Source organism: Cupressus sempervirens, chromosome 3 (assembly GCF_028749045.1).
Source record: "Cupressus sempervirens isolate cs-2001-9-10 chromosome 3, ASM2874904v1, whole genome shotgun sequence".
NCBI classification, from domain to species: domain Eukaryota; kingdom Viridiplantae; phylum Streptophyta; class Pinopsida; order Cupressales; family Cupressaceae; genus Cupressus; species Cupressus sempervirens.
This window is the reverse complement of record NC_143120.1, coordinates 765,842,555-765,861,120: the sequence shown is the minus strand read 5'-3', so window position 1 is coordinate 765,861,120 and position 18,566 is coordinate 765,842,555. Positions and strand designations below refer to the sequence as shown.

Here is an 18,566-nt window from a genome sequence, read left to right as displayed (position 1 = left end):
CAGTGATTATACAAGTTTAAGAAATTTAGTTGAAGCCAGCCATTACAGCCTGCCTAAGCAGGGACTAACAAGTTTTTAGAAGCATTGGAAACTGTGTCATTTTTATGGATTACCCCATCTTCATGGATAATTGATGTGTGGGTATTCCACAGATAAAAGCAGTGATCATTGCACGTTGATATAGTTTAAGCCAGCAATTGCAGCTACCTGGCAGCTGATAATTGACTCATCAAACATATACATCAAAAAAATGTTATTGAACGATTGAGATGTGCCCAGAACAAAATTCATGTTCACCACTACACTTGAAATGATTGCAAATTACTAGTATTATTACTATTATAGGCTGTTATGTGTTCTTTCATTATATGTGAAGTCGAAAGAAGTGGCAGCAGTATACCACTGAAAATTTTCCATCCTTAATTTTTTATCTTAATCAAGCCCCTTAAAAAAGGTCTGGAAGGATAGCTGTAGTCCAAATTCAAAAAATGTCCTCAAAATACACTTCATGAAAAAAAAACGCCGGTATGTTATTCACATTTACCCAACTTGCCACCCAGGCCAGAACCACATAAATACATTGGTGACAGATAAATGCGCCTTAGGATCGAAACCTGCAGTATTCTTGCTACAACATCGGCAGTAACCAGGGGCAACCTACCAAAACTTGGACATTGGTTTCTAATATTGAGAGCATCTGAAATTCAACAAACTCTTAAACAAATTCACCAAAGAATCAGCAGCAACCATTTGTATCGGGTTCCCACAATGTGAGAGAGTAATAATTTGATTTTCTCATACCCTGTAGCCCATGTCACGTCAAGAATCGCTGGCAACATATAATATGTTCATATCCAACAGGTGAATTTTGACATCCCTGCTACACCACCCCTAATACTGTACAGAACATGCCACGAGCTGCGAATCTGGAACATTCACGTAATGGCTGAGAAAACAACATAATCCTTGCATAACAGCTGAGTGTAAACACATCTAAAGCAATCTCCAACAAAACTGATGCTAACAAATGTCGTGGATTAGAGGGACCTGTCACTACACTTCAAACTGAATTGCTTCATGGTGTTTATGCATGGGCATGGTTCCCATTCCCATTTGGGTATTTCAGTGGAGATAAGTTCTTTGTATAGCCATTCATAGCACTTGAAATTCCATTTTCAAATCTATGATTTGAAACTACTTGTGCAGTTATTAAGCTGGGCAACCGCTTCAAGTGTGATTTCAGCTGACCTGATGCTGCTAATATGAGGCCTGTAGAACACCCAACGAATGTGAACATACTTGAAATAATGAAAAATAAATCATAATCTCATCAAAGCTAATAGATTCATAAAATTTCATCAGGCAACCATAATCTTTTGCTACAGGAAAAAAAATTAAGTAGCCAAGAATTTTCATCACAGCCCCTGTAACCAAACCCAAAGTATCCAATCTGAGTCCCTAGGGCAAACCAAGGTTCGTACCCACTATGCCAAATATAAAGGCTGAACAGCATTGTGCATTTTCAATTAAAAATTGGATTTCAAATTAAACAAATAGTGATAAAACAGATGACTGAAAACCTTAAAAGTAAAGCCTTCTTCTGGCATGAAATTTAAAAAACAAATCCACTCTTATTTTCCACGTGCAAGACAGAATAGCAATACAGCACCTAAGAAGACTGCAGATGCTTTGCCTGGCCTGGACTTGAACTCTGGATGGAACTGGACTCCAACAAAATAAGGGTGATCTACTTCTGATAATTCCAGTATCTACTCACAAACACAACAAAATTGAAATCAACTAACCAAAAACGCCCAGGTTATGAACCTAAGACATGCTTGTGTGGTCTCTTCCATAACCTGATCCCCACTTTAATGATGTAAAAAGCAATACTGACATGGGAAAACAGGAACTTACCTCCATGCGGCTACCCGTCTTATCCTTGCCCACAAACATGAGCCCAAATTTTTCTAGCTTTTCAACAATTGTAGGATTGACCTGTGAAGATGATATATTGAATTAAAAACTGACATTTCACAATCGATTATTCAGGCGAGCAGCCTTTAGCTTCCAACCAAACCAACAAAACTACAAATGGGCCATATTTAAAATGAATTACAAAAAACCATAAAAAAATGCTGTAAGCTCAATTTGTTTATCAAACCTCATATCTATGCCGGTGCCTTTCATAAACATAATCAGATTTTCCATATCTTCACAGAAAAAAAAATGTCAGTCGGTAGCTAAAAAGGTGCTTATTGTCTTCAAAAGTAACCAGCAAAGTGCATACACTTAATCAACACTTAAAACTGTTTTAATCAGTACGTTACAGATGTATAAAACCCTGAAAACTTCAAAAGTCAACCTCAGTTGCATCAACTCAGCCTAAAAGATTACGATACCCTTCAACATGTTGGAAGCTAAAAAAGCTACATAATCACATAAGAATATGTAGACCTACAGCTTTGCTGTGACGCAGTCTGCATTCTGGAAATATGTCCTCCTAGATCCCAGACGCATAGTACCCCCCATGTGAGTTTTTGACCCCTGTAAGATAGAATGTCTGTCACTTTGCCATCTAAAAGACTCATATGTTAAAATGATTGGATCCTTTTGGTCTATGTAAATAAGTTGGAACCTAATTACTTCAACTGTAGAAATACCACATTTGGGCACAGAAATGTTGACCTCTGGCATGAAGATAACACAAGGATGAGGGGTGTTCAAGTCAAATTCTGTACTGTTAGCTCCTGCCATTTTTAGTACCTGTAACATGAGTACAAAATAAATATGTGCATTGAATCCCCACCCCTCAAACAACCATTGATGACATCACACTTACTGAACGTGCAAACTCAATCACAGCAATTTGCATTCCCAGGCAAATGCCTAGATAGGGAACATTATTTTCCCTGGCATACTTTGCTGCCAATATTTTTCCTTGTACACCACGGTCACCAAATCCTCCTGGAACCAAAATGCCATCTGCACCCTGATACAAGATATCATTTGATATATCAAGGATATTAATTAATTAATATCAGAAACCAAATACAACAATCTCAAACATAACACAATAGTATTATTTTTTCCAAACTTTGCATTTTAAGAGTATGAAACCTTTATTCTATCTTTTTATTTCTTAAGGAGGTAAGTGGATGGACGAAGGAGAAATTCACATTTGTAACTCACCTTCAGAGAGTTCCATGCAGCTGTATGACTGTCTGGTGCCTATATTGGGAAGCAAAACTCTTAAATCATAAGTAACAAATAAAGAGAAACTCTTGAATCCTGAATAATATAGAAAGCAAAGATTTTGCTAATAGTATATGGGATATGCTGTACCCATCCAGATTATTTCATGGTTTTCACCATATACATACCTCTTTTGCAGTTGTGTCTTCGAGCTCGGATGCCGCAATCCATTCTATTGTTAATTTCCTATTACATTGGATTGAAGCATGTTGAAGTGCCTTCAAGAAAAAGAAAAGCAGAATCCAAGTTTAAATTAAATTAATGAACTAAATGCAACAAAATCACCCATTCCATTTTTTTTAACTAGACAAATTTTCAATTGAAGGCTGAAAGAAGAACAAAAAATGTATGACACAATAACTAAATGTAAGTTCAGTATTTGTGGTACATGCAGCACGTCATGCAATAACACTACCACTAACTAAACAATATCTTCTTGTTAATGTTAAGGATCTCTGATAGAGACTCTAATTGCTTTTACTATTTCAATCTGATAGATAATATCTGAATATCTATTATATTAATTGCAGACTGAAAGTCTGATAATAAAAATGACAGACTGAATATAATATATTAATGTCTGATATAGTTATCAGACCGAGTGAATAAAGACTCTTGCAAAGAATCGATACTGTAACTTGAAGTAGTATTAATTACCAATTAATACATATATCACTGCCGCTTTAAACATATTATAACTTAACCGATTCTTAGATCAATTATCTTTTGCTCATGACATAACACTTTATATATACATATATATGATATAACAAACATGAATGACTTCTCTAACATAGACTTAATCATATACATACATACATATATGTGTGTGTTTGTGTGTGTGAGAGAGAGTATATAAGAGTCTTATATATATAAACACTTCTCCTGATGCTATATATTTAACACTTCTTGCCACAGACAAGCATGGCAAATGCAAGTTCCTAGGATTTCAATCTTTCTAAAAGAGGATTATTGAATCACTGGCTACTTAACATTACAGAGGAAGGCACCAGTTTAAAATAAAAATTTAAAGCAATATGGACTGCTCTTGTAATTCTTCAACAATTTCTTCTTGGTTCCCTTATGATCATTAATTCTATAAAATATGTGTTGCAGAAAGCATTTACCTTAACAACAGATACATAAGCATCCGAAAGTCCAGTGTATTTTCCAACCATTGCAATTCTTACCTAGATATTTGAGACATCAAATTCAAAAACAGAATCAAACCCTAGCCCAAAAATATCAACTTTTCTCAACTAAAAGATAAAAAATTGATGCCATACTGGATTTGTGAGGGTATCAGATTGAGCCGCTCTGGCAGTCCACTCATCCAGACAAGGGGTTTGAGCAACACTGCTAGCCAAAAATGAATTACAAGTAATTCAGCATAAGAGCAAATCACAAAAGGAAACTTGAAACAGCCAAATATTGATAAAAGTTTCCAAATAAAAAGCTCAAAACAAATAGATAGATATAATGCACAAGTCTTCAGAAGATACCAAAAGTTTTAGATCTGATTGAAAAGCAGAGAAAAAATATAAATACACATTTACCTTAGGAGATCCAAGTCCTTTAGAATTGCTTCATGAGCCTTCTGATCCTGTCGCATCATCAGAATTTGTTAATTAAAATTTTCTAGAAATGCATGACCCAAAAACAGAAAAGAAAAGACGCAAAGACTATTTTATTTAGTATACACTAAAGAGCTATTTTATTTGAGATAGTGTTTACTTAGAGCTACATTTTGCTTGGCTTAACTGTTGTTTGTACTCTAACAACGAATCAATAATAGACTAATAGCATGTTTATTAATAAATATTATTAATCTGACACATAAAATGCCTATCAAGTTTGACATTTTTTATTAACAGTTTCATGCCATTAAAGTCCAACCCTTGCTCCCACTATAGAGTTGCGCCTTTTGATGCAAATATCCAGCTCAACATGACAGTGTGAGATGAACTAGAAATGTTCTCCTTCAGTAGATCCTCAAAACCATAGCAGCAAAAACCTTTTTTTTGGGAAAAGATTGGTAAACCAAAAAAAAAATTTCAAGAAAAGTGGACTCCATCAAAAACAACATTAAAATATGTAAAGTTTCCATCAGATTTCAGGAAAATGCTGACAGTTAATCAATTTGATTGCAGGTTGAATGGCAATGAAATGGTTCAGAATGTATATATCATAATATTCTTCAAGTTTGGTTTTACTCTCCTTCAGATCTGCCTTGCATTAATAGATTTTGATCCTTAGCAAGATCAGGCAGATTAATTATATATACATCACGAAAGGGTGTGATGGTAAATGGGCATGTCATGACCATTCATGATCATACCCAATCAGAGTTAACAAGTAATAATCAACAATTACATGTTTACCATTGATAATGATATTGATAACCAATATAGTGAGATCACAGCCCGATTTGAAGCATTCAAAACAGTATTGATTCAAAACAAGGATCGGTATATATGAGCCACCACTGTGATACAATATATGATATTGGTTATGATACAGAAACCAAGAAATACAGAATCGACAGAATTCAGAATATATATACGCGCGCGTGTGTGTGTGTGTGTGTGTGTGTGTGTGTGTGTGTGTGTGTGTGTGTGTGTGTGTGTGTGTGTGTGTGTGTGAGTGAGTGTGAGTATGTAATCATATTGATATATATATCCATATGTATAGATTCTGATATCGATTACAGATATTGTCTAACCGAAGCTACAAACTTTAACAAAATAGAAAGCAAAAAAAAAGAGAGATTCACCAGTTGCATTTTAAATTCAAAGCCATTCTAATAGCATAGAAATATAGAGAGCAAATAAAAATGATAGTTTAGCCCATGAATTGTGGAATATAGACAGTTTTGTGAACCCATTTGATATAAAATAGATCCAAAAACAAGAACAATTGGAGAGCTTATTCCTTGTCCATTCCTTATCATTTCAATGCATCTTCTACAGCAAAGAGGTGCAGGTGTATAGGTGCCAAATTTGAAGTAGTCAGAACAGAGCATATAAAGTCAATGAATGCATGGGCAAGAGATGGTGAATTCGTTAAATCATAAAAGCCAATTGGATGCAAAAACGGATGAGTAAAAAGGTGAACTCGTTATTCCTTGTCCATTCCTTATTATTTCAATGCATCTTCTACAGTGAAGAGGTGCAGGTATACAGGTGCCAAATTTGAAGTAGTCAGAACAGAGCATATAAAGTCATTGAATGCATGGGCAATAGATGGTGAACTCATTAAATCATAAAAGCCAACTGGATGGAAAAACAGATGAGTAAAAAGTTGCCAAAAAAATGTAAACAAACGTATCCAAAAAAGTGTGATGAAATCATATAAAACCAAGGTTGCTAGTAGGAGATTGATAATGTTACTGGGATATAAAACAAGTAAAATACTAGTTTCTAGGAACAAGTACTTTACGTCGCAATGAAACAGTTGGCAGGATCTACTCTCAACAAGCTTCCCAAATAATTTGAGTTAAAGTTCAAATTCCGGTGTTGATATGAATGCAACGAGACGAAAAAAATATTACTGCTGAGAAGAGGAGCCCATGGATTGCCCCAAAATCCCAAAAAATGGGCAATAAAATGAGATCATACCTTCTGCAATATGTCAGTCACATCTGAACATTTTGGCACGACATTGAAATACACATATTAGAGCTTTTTGAACAGTTTTATAACATTAAAAAACTAACAAAAGAAAAGTACACACATTAGACTTGTCTTGCCCCATTTTATTGCAGTTTAAATGCAAAACAGCTTATGAACAATCAACATCATTGATCACAGTTTCAAACAAATATCAATTTTCAGAGGAAAAACTTCCCAACAATTTCTACAATTTAATCACAAATCTTTTGTTCTATGATCAAAACTGCCAAAATGTGTTCATAACTTCATATTCTCAGGCCTTATGCTTTGAATTCTTACTACTATATTGTTTAAAGAAGTGTTACAAAATTTAGACACGCCTTGGACTCAACAAACTGATTTTTGGCACTTACTCAAACTCAATACCTATAAACAAAAAAGTAAGCAAATTGAAAAAGCTATGAAATATAGAAATTTTAAGGATATAAAACTATTTTCATGCACCCTTTAAGAAATTAACTTTGCAAGGCAGATATTTTTTTTAAAATGCACAAGTATATTGAAAAAGCTTATCAAAATACATTTATTTTGATAAAATTCACAAGTATAATAATCAAAAAAAGCAGCCATTTTGATAGAACTCAAATGTATATCAAAAACCCTATGAAATATAGAGATGTTTAAGGTTTTAAAACTTGTTTGATGCACCCTTTAAAAAATTAACTTTGAAAGACATGATAAACTAATCAAAAGCAGCTATTTTAATCACATTCAGAAGAATGCATAAATCAGTAGTATGAAAAATGATTTTAGTTGAAGGGGGCAACATTAAGATATCCAAAAAATGATTTTAGTGTTAAGGAAGCAACAATAAGATATCTAAATATTGTTGAATGAATGAGGTGTAAAGAATTCGTAGATTGTGATATCTTTAGCATACAAAATAGAAATCATACTATAGAGCTATGAAATATGATAAAAGGGAGCTCCTATCGCTGAAGCCAACATCACTAGCTTTATCATTCACTTGTTTCTCACACAAGTCTGTTAGTCTTGCTGTAGCCTTAGGAGCATTACTTACGATAGGATTTGACTCGGAAAATAACTGCAATCTAATTACTAGGAATTTAATAGGTTATAAAAATTAATAGAATGTTACACTTTCAAGCAACATGGCCCAAAAATATTATTATATTTTTTTATTTTAAACTTGAGAAGGCATTCGGGAGTAGCACTTCAATGTGGGTTTGTCTCCAACAAGATCAGGAGGCCTTGCCCTCTGAAGGATCAAGGTCAACATAGCAGACTGTAAAATCCACTTACAAACCACCTCATTAGCAAGCCCAAATTAATGCATTTGACACCACCCAAGCCATCATGGTGCATGTCATTTTCCATTATTATAATTTTCAACCATCCTTCAAGAGTCCTCCAAACCCTTAAAAAACCATTTTTCATGCTTTTATGTTTTACCATTTTCAATTTTGTATGCCTTTTTCTTGACTTTAATTGACCGAGTCAATACTTGTCAAGACTGGCAAACTCAACAAGTCTGAGCAAATTTGCCACATACCCAAGTCATGAGCCCTTCAACCTACTTGCCTCAAAACTCACCAAGTCTACAAAAGTACCAACAAGTCATGTAACTATGGCTTGAAAGGTGGAAGGTCAATCAACAACCTCCATTTACCTATTCAAACAATATTGCTTTTGATTGGTTCTGCAAATATAAGTAATAGAAACATTTTCTAAATTTGTTAAATATGTAACTAATTATTGATTATCAACCATATCTAAACTATTTAACAATTATTGATCAACAGTTCAAGGTTAGGTGTTTTGAAATATAAATCCACCAAAGGACAAATCTTTTAACAAACAATGTTTGGCTTTTTTATAAGCATTGTGAACAACCACTTTGCTAAAATTGTTATTCCAGTGCAGCAGTCCACTCACCCTTAGTAAGAGAGGAACGTGCCAAATGTTGGAAACATCATAGATGTTGAGAATATGCCCAGCCTGAAACATAAAATTACAATTAAATTCTATTTATCTGAAAATCATTCATAACCTATGACATAAAGACAAGGATCCCTTTACAATATGAAAAAAGACTTACTGGAACATGACAAAACTGTGATAGCTTGTCCTTAATATTTTCTTCCAAAGCCTGTCCTAATAAATAATTAGATGTATCTTCCAAAACCTACTCTAAATTTCTAACCAATCTTTCTATAATAATCCAAACAATAGAGAAAATCAAACAAGCCAGCAAAAAGAAATAACCTGTGCACTGCGGCATGCTAGAAGATTTGGTGTCAAACCCAATCCTCGAAGTTCCCGGACACTATGCTGTGTTGGTTTTGTTTTCTACAATGCAGGAAAAAGCAAAACGGCAAGCAAACTTTCTCATAAAAAATTCTTAAATGAGAACTATCCTTGCAACTCAACCTACTATCCATAAACCACAGTGCCTTTATAAGTTTGTGGAAACCAGAGAATCAAATAGCAAGATTCATGTATGATAGTTGTGTAGATCATCATGTTCTATACCTGCTCACCAACAACACCTAAAACAGGTACAAGGCTGACATGAACCAAACAAAAGTTTCCAGGGCCTGCAAATCAGTACATTTAAGCTACAGTAAGTCCCACAAAGAAAAAATAATTCATCAAAAGACAATATTTTTCCTTATGGCATCAATCGTAATGCACCCCGCAAAAAGCCAGAGCTGAGGAGAACGCACCAACACGATAAGAGAGCTGACGCAAAGCCTCAATAAATGGCATCGACTCAATGTCTCCTACATCCAAAGGAAAATCAGTTTGCATATGTTGAACAAGTACATACAATAAATTCACATTCAAAAAAGAAGAATGCACTATAGCCCTCCTTCAAAGGAAGGTGGGGCAAAGTTGCACTTACCAACAGTTCCCCCTAGCTCAATGACACATACATCAGCAGCATGTGTGCTCCCATCTACAGGAATGAGAGCTACACGCTCAATCCATTCCTGAATGGCATCTGTAATATGTGGAACTACCTGGAATTCACAAAAACAAATTGATCTTCAATTATTACGCATGAGGTATTTTCAGCAGTGTGTCAAATTATGATATTTATATTGAAAATTTGACTGCATGGTATCAATATTAAAACAATGAAAAGCACCACTCAGATGATTAAAAACAGGACTTCACAGTTATTGTGAGAAGACCATAAACTTGTGTTTGGTTCAAAGCAGTGTAGGAAGTAGAACAAATATATAAGATTCACACTAATGCCCATGCAACAGAAAAAGAAGTTTTAACTACACTTGAAAACTTCAGCAATATATATATATAGGCAAGGCCTCACACCTGGACAGTCTTTCCCAAGTAGTCTCCTCTTCGTTCTTTGTCAATAACAGACTGAAAAAGGTAGTCAAACATTAATTAATTAAAAATATATAAATGTGTACACAATTACAAAAATCTAATGCAAAGAAGCCAAGGTCACTTTTCTGTCACTCATGTCTTCAGATAAATTTCATTCATGTTAATGAAAATAGAGCATTTGAATGTATATACACCTGATATATTTTTCCAGTAGTAATATTGTTGTCTCGAGTCAGAGTCACATCTAGAAATCTTTCATAGTTACCTAGATCCAAGTCAACCTGCCAAAAGGTGGTGAACGATAAGCACTTTGTAGGCACAGTTATCTTTATTGCATTAATAGATGGGGATGTAAAGAACTGGAATTGATTAACATGCAAATGTTAATAATTCTGAAAGCTGAAAAGCAACTTTCCAAAAGCAATATTTCTTCCCTGTAAGAAAATGCAAATGCAACACTCTGCTGTGTTGTAGTTGGTAATCCAGGAAACTAATATTATTATATGTATTCTATGTATTTGACAGAGGATGGCTTGCCTCATTGGTTAAGTGGAAATATGGTATACAAAGAAAAATGTGCTTTGAAGGCCAAAGAGAGTTGCAGGTGTAATGAGTTATCTCAAGTTTCTGAAGAGTTGTTTGCACCATATCTTTGCTACTATATGCAAAATCATTTCCACAATAATAATTGCAAATTAAAAACTCCTTCCAGACCATATAGTATGGTAACTAGTGGAGCCACACGGCACCATACAGAGGGTACATGCTTATGCTACTCCATCTTTCCAGGCTTGGGGACAGGGGGATTGGTCTCTGGGAGAGAATTTTTTTCCCGGAGAAGGGGGTGGCATAGAGACAATATATAAAAAATAGAGAAATTTTTAAATATACAAGATAAGATAAGATAAGATAGATAAATTTATAGGAGGCCACAAACGGATCTAAGGGACAAAATCATGGATAAAGTTTTCTTATGGGAAAATTTTAAATATTCATATGAAATCATGGCTAAAGCTTGCTTGTATACATCATAGAACCTTAAAATATAATAATTGTGTTAAAATATTTATATTGAGAGTTCACATGAGAGTGAAGTCAAACAAATTATCAAAATTCAAACATTAATTTTTTAGGACAGCCAGAGGATGGGTTTCTGAGTGTCCAGGATGGTTCAAACTATGCTGGAAACAGTTTCTCATGTAACACTGGTATATGCCACCCAGTGCTATCTTTAAGCTATATAATCTTGTGAAGTTCTAAGACATTTAGCAGTGCATGGTGTTCCTCACTGAAATAGTGTACAATCTAGATGTTTCAACTAAAAAATCATGAAGAAATATTTTCTATTCAAATAAAGTAAAAGATATGAAAAACATTGATGTAAAAAACTCACATCTGCATCTAGAAGCATTCAATATTTCAATAAAATGAGTTACGGAAATATTATATCTATTATTGTGGAAGATGTCAATAATGGTAAATCTCTCACCTTCTACAAGTGATTCCCACCAATGGCTCAATGCTCTTATTACCATACATGAACTCACAAGTTTGTAACCCCTCTTCCATATTATTTAATAAGCTAATTTTCTGAGGCTTTAGCTTGCAACTTGCATATTTTGTGACGCTTTAGCTTGCGACTTGCATATGAGTGGTATGAATTACTTAGGAAGATAGATCCTGGCTAAGTGAACAAAAATTGAACATGTTCCCTTAAATGTTGACATTACTCAAGTGTTAGTCCCCAAAATGCTTTGAATTTCATTTAATTAAGCATCATCATTAAAACTTTATTTTGCATTTAATTGTTTAACAATCACATGCTGAAAGTCTAGAAGCAGTATGTCTTCTAACAATCTTAAGAAAGACAAATTATAGCTCTCTCTCTCTCTCTCTCTCTCTCTCTCTCTGAGTGAGGGAGGGAGAGAGAGAGAGACCATCGTCCATATATGTTGACCTTCATTCAAGTGCTAGGCCCCAAAAATGCCTCAAATATCTTTTAATAAAACATTATTGTTGAAAATTTTGTTTTCTATTTACTTGTTTGACAATCATATGCTAAAATTCCAGAATCAGTATCTGTCTTTAGACAATAAAGCATTATTTGTGTAATCTAATTCTTATCCGATAAAAACTTAAAAGTCGATAACATCATTAACAATCTAGATATAAACAAGTCGTAATTATTCCTTAGCTTGGGATGCCAAATTTATTGTATGTATGCTTTATGCTAAAGTGTATTTCTTTCAAATTCATTCTCAAAGTATAGAGCTCTATGAAACTCATCATATCAATAGAGAATTTCATTAGAAGGAGAACTGTGGGTGTTTTGTAGTAAGTTCATTTTTTTAATATCTTTTGAATGTAATATGCAACTATCAGACTATCAGAAATATTTTCCTAGCATCGGTCTTAATTGTTTGGAACTTTTACAGATGCTGTTGCTGCTAGCTTGAGAGGTCATAACTTCTGCTGCCCTTGGTAGCATCTTACCAGTTGAACTGATCGTAGATAGCACAGGCTTCTCCTTAGCCTTTCGTTCCAGAAACCCCCTAGAACTCCCCAATCTCCATTGTTAAAACCATATATAAACCAACTACCAAGTTACTTAGAAATGTGACTGCTTTAAAGAGGCTGGCACCATCCAAACCAAGGTAGCATTCCATTCTCACAGCATTTAATACATCGTGAAAAAAGTGTAAATGAAATTCCATTACTCAAGTCTAAATCAAGACAAACTTGGAAATAACTCCAAAAACTAGGAAAATGTTTGGAAAAATACAAAAAAAAAATTGCTATATTGTTTTCAACATAATAAAATATTTGTATAGCTAAAGAAAAAGAAATAGAATGCTATTTTGTATCAAAAATAACTAATAAATATAGAATCATTAAGAGTCAAGCATAGTGCATTAAGAAATGTCAATTATTAAAATTATAAGTAAGGATTAGAAAAACTATTTTACTTTACATAGGAGGGTTTATGTAACAAAGTAATGGATTTAAAATAGCATGCCATGTTGTTAGAGAGCACTGCTGTTTTTAATGGTGCCCATGTTATCATAAAGCAACGCTATTGTTTTAGGGACTGGCTTTTGTTTGTTTACCTAAATGGTAGGCCCTCACAACATAGAAACTAAATGTCAGAGAAAGTCTCTCAGTAGATTATAATTTAAAGCAAATCTTTCTTAAGAGTTCAAAATTTAAAGTCCAAAATAAATCTAATCAAAGCTAAACACAATAAAAAAAAAATCAAAGACCTTACACATAAATTAAAACACTGCTTTTAATTTTTTCTTTTGGTATCTAAATCTAAAAAATCAGCCCAAAAATGTAATGAGATAAATATTAATATTTCGCAAACAACTTTCTACCATTAAGTGTCTTGTATTTTTTTTTTCCCTCAAAGTAAACAAATCAAACAAAGGCAGGTATATATTGGAAAAAAATTATCATAATTTTTGGGAAAACTTGTGAAACAGCAAAGCAAATGATTTCATAAACATCTTCAACCATTAAGTGCCATGTACTTTTCCCCTCAAAGGTAACAAACCAAGTAGAGATTAGATTTGTATTGAGAAAAAAATCAGAACTTTTTGAAAAACTCAAGGAATGGCACAACAGCAAATGTGGTGGATTGCAATTACTGGAATCAATCACAGGTTTTTTGGAATTAACTGACACAATGATGCACATAGAACCATTGAAAAACATTTTACACTTTGTTTACAGCACCCAGGAATACAGTATTATTTTCACAAATTATGCCATGGGTTGAAATAGCTGCTGCAGAATTCAATATAACAGTATAAAGAGTGACAAGGGTGGGTGAGAAGGGTTTCTTTTTATGTGAAAAAGAGAATGTCAAAATATCTGACATTATAGGCAATTACATCTTGTTGGCTTCTGGTAAAGGTGTTTTAAGTATCTGCTTTAGACCAGGAAAAACAACGACTAAACAAAAAGCACAGCAATTAGAAAACCCACAAAAAGAAAACCAAAAATGAACGCAGAAATGCCAAAGCATCACTCCATCTTATTCAAGAAGAAGCTACACCAAGATTTTCCTGACAAATGTATTTTTATAGAGGAATTGGTCTCAAAATTGTTTAAAATTTGGAAAGCAATAATCCATTCCAAAATCAGCCAACAGCGCAGTTAGAATATAGAGTACCACTTGACAACTCAAAATTCAATCCCTATTCAAACAGAAGAAGTAAGCATCTCTAGAAATAAAAGACAGGAGCCCCCTTGTTTACAGTTGCATTTGTCCTTCATCTCTGCTATTGATAATATTACCTACAAATCCCTTCTTTTATTTGACATGTACAATAGAATTAGCAAGTATTAACAACCAAAAACCAGTGACAAAAAGAGAGGGAGATTTTTCTCCCCTACTCCCACACAAGGCATTACTTCTCTGCCAAAGATCCATGTTCAAACCTATACACAAAATAGTTTGTCACTGCCACCTCCATTACTGAGTAACATGACTTGATTGACATGCTTGAGCTTGCAAAGACAGCCAATCTGAGAGAGTGAATAAATCAGCTCTGGAACACCGGAATCCTTCTATGTTTTCTTAATAGTTTAATGTAGCGTAACGGCTGTCATGGGCCATAAATGAGTGGCTGCCACAATTTGATATTTTTTCTCTTTCGACCAAACTACCACTAACCCTTACCCATTGAGAAAGTTTCCAACGTTGGCAAACTAGATACTTACTGTGCTACTTATCAAAAACAAGAAGATAATTAAGCAAATATCAAAGAAAGTATTCCAACCATGTAATGGTTGCTCCCAGTATTCAGCGTGTAACCATATGACAGTCATATCAAGGCTGAAACTAGCATTCACGTTTAAAATCTAGATAGACTGCATCTTGCAGGAAAAAAAATTAATTGCTATTGCACTGCTCAGGCTTCTGACAAAACAAAAAAAGAAACAACCACCATGAAAGGCAATCTGCACCATTACACAACTTTAGGCTCCATCAATCTGCTTCCCCAAAACCTTCATGCAAACTATTCTTTATCTTTCATCAGCTGCATTTCCACATTGACAAACTTTCACTCAAGGTGAGCAAATGCACCCTTATCAACAATGACAGGGGTTATATCAGTCACTCACAAATCTTCACAAGATATGCTTAATTAATTGTGTATGATAAGAGATAAGACTTGGCAGGTATAGGCAACAAAACCCTCCAGCAGACTCTTCTTTGTATCTTCATCTGGTGTGGTCTGCATCACCAACATCCTACAACAAAGAGTAGGCCAATCCACTCTGGCATCCAGATATAAGAGAGTTAGATTTGCTACACATTTATGAAGAATACAGTTAATCATTGTGTATGACAAGTGTAAAGGTTTGTTGGATGCTGACAAAATTTGAGCAACATAACAACATATTTTCCCATGGACAATGGCAATTGCAGTTTACCATGGGCGTATATTTCCTCTAGATGCATCGACCATGTTTCACCAAAAGCAGTTTATAGATGCCCCCGGTCCATTCATCTCACAATTTCATGAATGAGAATGAGATTTTAATTTGACACGCAAACAATCTTACAAGATAGATCTACTAAAATGCATTAAGACTTGCAGAGGAATGCTCTGTGCCATTAAGTTTGATAACTTATAGAGACATGCTCTGTGCTATCAAGTATGATAACTCACAGAGGCATGCTCATGATGTTCGGATATGATAACTTGCAGACAAGCACTCAATGCTGCCATGATATAACTAATATTCAAGTAGAAATAATTGATGCTGTCAAGATATGATTCCTTGAAGATGCACGCTCGGTGCTATTGAGACATGAATACTCGCATCGGCATGCTCAGTGCTGTTGAATCATGACTAGTCAAAGATACACGCTTTCATCCAGATATGACCACTCGTAGAGGCATCCTGAGTTCTATCAAGTTATGAGTGCTGCAAGAGACATACCCAGGCTGTCAAGATATGACTGCTGAAGGAAGCATGCTTGGGTCTATCAAAACATGACTATTTACATAGACATGCTTGGTGCTGTCGAGATATGACTGCTCAAGGAGGCATGCCCAGCGCTGTCAAGACCACTTGGAGAGCAAATAGCGCATCAAAGTATATAAAAAGCAAACTGAGAAAACTGAAAACTGCATACATGGCTATGAAATCAATATTATTGCTAAGAATGCCTGTTGTTTAAAAATATTGGACAAAATGGGTTTCCAGATACCCCGTGGCAATTACAATTTCATACCCATAACATCACTTTTTGACACAATGCAGAGCCTAATTCCATACTAATTTTCAGATAAGCAGTGAGACATTATCATGTCTCCTACACACACAATAGGTCACAGTACCATAAGAAAGAATGTGACCATCATAACGATAAATCCCATTACTAGCTTACATTTCAAATTTACTCCATTACACATTTTAAGTGGACATGAAATGACCAAGTATTGAATCTGCAATCACTTCCGAACAAGATCACATCAGTATTTAAAGAAATGAAAAGATGAATAGGGAATTGCATCAGAACTTGCAGGAGGTGGAATTTGAGGATCCAGCACATAGAAAATACAGATGGTATCAGGCTCTACAGCAATATAAGAAAACCTAAAGAAGGAATGGGTTGATACAGAATGTACTGACCTCACCACCATCGTCTAACACAAACACTTCTCCGTGCTCAAATGGAGACATGGTCCCTGCGTCTGTATTCAAATAAGGATCTGCAAACATTGAATAAATGCAACAGATTAACGCATATTAAGCCTCTTTCCAACAAAACCCACAATCCATATTACATCACCATGTGATGAATGCGTGAAAATGTCTCTGCGAAAATACAAATGAATCTACCTATTTTGATGGAAGTGACACGAAGTCCACACGCCTTCAAAACCACCCCGATGCTGCTAGCAGTCACCCCCTTACCAAGCCCACTCACCACTCCGCCAGACACCAAAACATACTTCATCTTCTTAACACAGTCAATAATACTCTGCAGCGCTTCTCATGCCAAAAGGAAAAAGAAACTCACAATGAATCTCAGGTAAACACTCAGCAAGCCCAAAACAGAAACACATATCAAAAAAGAAGCATATTTGCCATGAATGTCAAACACGAAAGTTAAACATATATCTTCTACAGATTACATTGATGCAGAATCTTATAACATGACTTTGTTGAATACAGTGCTAACCAACCTAAAAACTCTCTGGATAATGTTGTTCAACTACCAAAAACAGCAGAACTGAATGAATGAATCCCTAAAATGTTTTGAGCGCACAAAACCAACTAAAGCCCGCTACTTGCACAATAAATCGAAAAACCCGGGATTCCACTGAGACTCCTTTTTGTTTACTAAAACCCTTCGGTTTATCGCGCTTAATATAGCCGAAAATATTTGACTACTTACCCTCTTATTTGCAAACAAATTCATCCCGCTCAATTTTACACACGAACTAGGCTAATCGCAGGAATACATCCAAATGCTTCCTTTATGTGTATATTCAAAAGATTTGAAAAGAGAAACTTGTTTGACCTTTTGGCGTATCTTGTGTAGCTATAGTGTATTATTATTATTATAGTTTATAAATGAGACAAGTTTGTAGCCGAAGCTATATAGGGTTACCATTCTTCCCGGTGTTGAATGTAAGTCAGTTAAAAAAGGTACGATTGGAGTAACAGGCTACCCCGTTAAGGCACTGTCTATACAAAGACCAAAATGCACTTTTATTAATTAATTATAAATTTATATATGAATGTTCATTTGTTAAAAAATACAAACAAATTAGTTTTGAGGTGCATTTTGGCCCTTCCATAGCCAAACCCCACCAACCCCCCCCCGCCGTTAAGGCTTAGAACAATCAAATCGAATTTTTATTATGATTATTATTATCATTTTTAGATCAAATACTGTGGGATTTTTTATATTAATGTTTTCTATCATATTTGTGATTATTTTTACTAGTCAATGAATTCAAAAAAAATCATTAGATTGTGATAATGATTCATGTTGATGAATCATAGATTTTGATTCAATGATACATAAATCTTTGACACGATCTGATTTAGAAAGAGGAGCAATCAATCAACTCTATGGATTGTGGAAATTTGATATTATTAATAAAATTGTTGCTATAAAGTTTTTGAGGATAAGATAGATATGTATATCTAATAAGTACATTGAATTCTTTAAAGGTTGGGTGAGTTTGTTGAGAGAGAATATGGTGTGTCTCGCTTAAAAGTGTATTAGTGAGTGAAAAGAATGATTTTTTTCTTGTAGATTGAGATGTTTCATGCAACTTTTGGGGGGTA

At 34.5% G+C, this 18,566-nt stretch overlaps 1 protein-coding gene and 1 long non-coding RNA gene across 10 annotated transcripts; both read right to left on the bottom strand.

The window, feature by feature from the left end:
• Positions 1-311: 311 nt before the first annotated feature.
• On the bottom strand, positions 312-17,841 carry LOC149569058 (uncharacterized). 9 transcript variants are annotated; one of them, XM_089821845.1, is made up of 23 exons: positions 17,665-17,841; positions 17,106-17,255; positions 16,896-16,975; positions 10,439-10,525; positions 10,227-10,277; positions 9,793-9,910; positions 9,614-9,670; positions 9,420-9,484; positions 9,153-9,236; positions 8,986-9,036; positions 8,823-8,885; positions 4,812-4,858; positions 4,542-4,611; positions 4,383-4,445; positions 3,384-3,473; positions 3,193-3,231; positions 2,843-2,992; positions 2,689-2,766; positions 2,462-2,547; positions 2,165-2,213; positions 1,918-1,998; positions 1,670-1,769; positions 312-1,269 (listed from the first exon to the last, which is right to left on the bottom strand). In XM_089821845.1, exons 2-23 carry the CDS (start codon positions 17,221-17,223, stop codon positions 1,085-1,087), a joined length of 1,812 nt encoding a protein of 603 aa, XP_089677971.1. In that variant the 5' UTR covers positions 17,224-17,255; positions 17,665-17,841; the 3' UTR covers positions 312-1,084. The 9 variants fall into 9 exon arrangements, with proteins under 9 accessions (XP_089677971.1, XP_089677969.1, XP_089677968.1 ...); XM_089821843.1 differs by having other exon boundaries at positions 9,614-9,667; positions 17,106-17,247; positions 17,665-17,778; XM_089821842.1 differs by having other exon boundaries at positions 17,106-17,247; positions 17,665-17,717.
• Positions 15,127-15,471, bottom strand: LOC149569059 (uncharacterized). Its single transcript, XR_016362680.1, has 2 exons — positions 15,375-15,471; positions 15,127-15,289 (listed from the first exon to the last, which is right to left on the bottom strand). It is a non-coding gene; the product is annotated as an uncharacterized LOC149569059 (long non-coding RNA).
• Positions 17,842-18,566: the final 725 nt, after the last annotated feature.

What these genes read in the sequence shown, in the direction of transcription:
- LOC149569058 (XM_089821842.1), bottom strand. Translation starts at nt 17,688, where the DNA reads ATGAATTTGTTTGCAAATAAGAGG. An exon ending in CTTATGTATCTGTTGTTAAG is followed by an intron (nt 3,474 to 4,382) that starts GTAAATGCTTTC and finishes TTTTTCTTGAAG; the next exon opens with GCACTTCAACATGCTTCAAT. An exon ending in AGCATCTGCAGTCTTCTTAG is followed by an intron (nt 1,270 to 1,669) that starts GTGCTGTATTGC and finishes GGTGTTCTACAG; the next exon opens with GCCTCATATTAGCAGCATCA.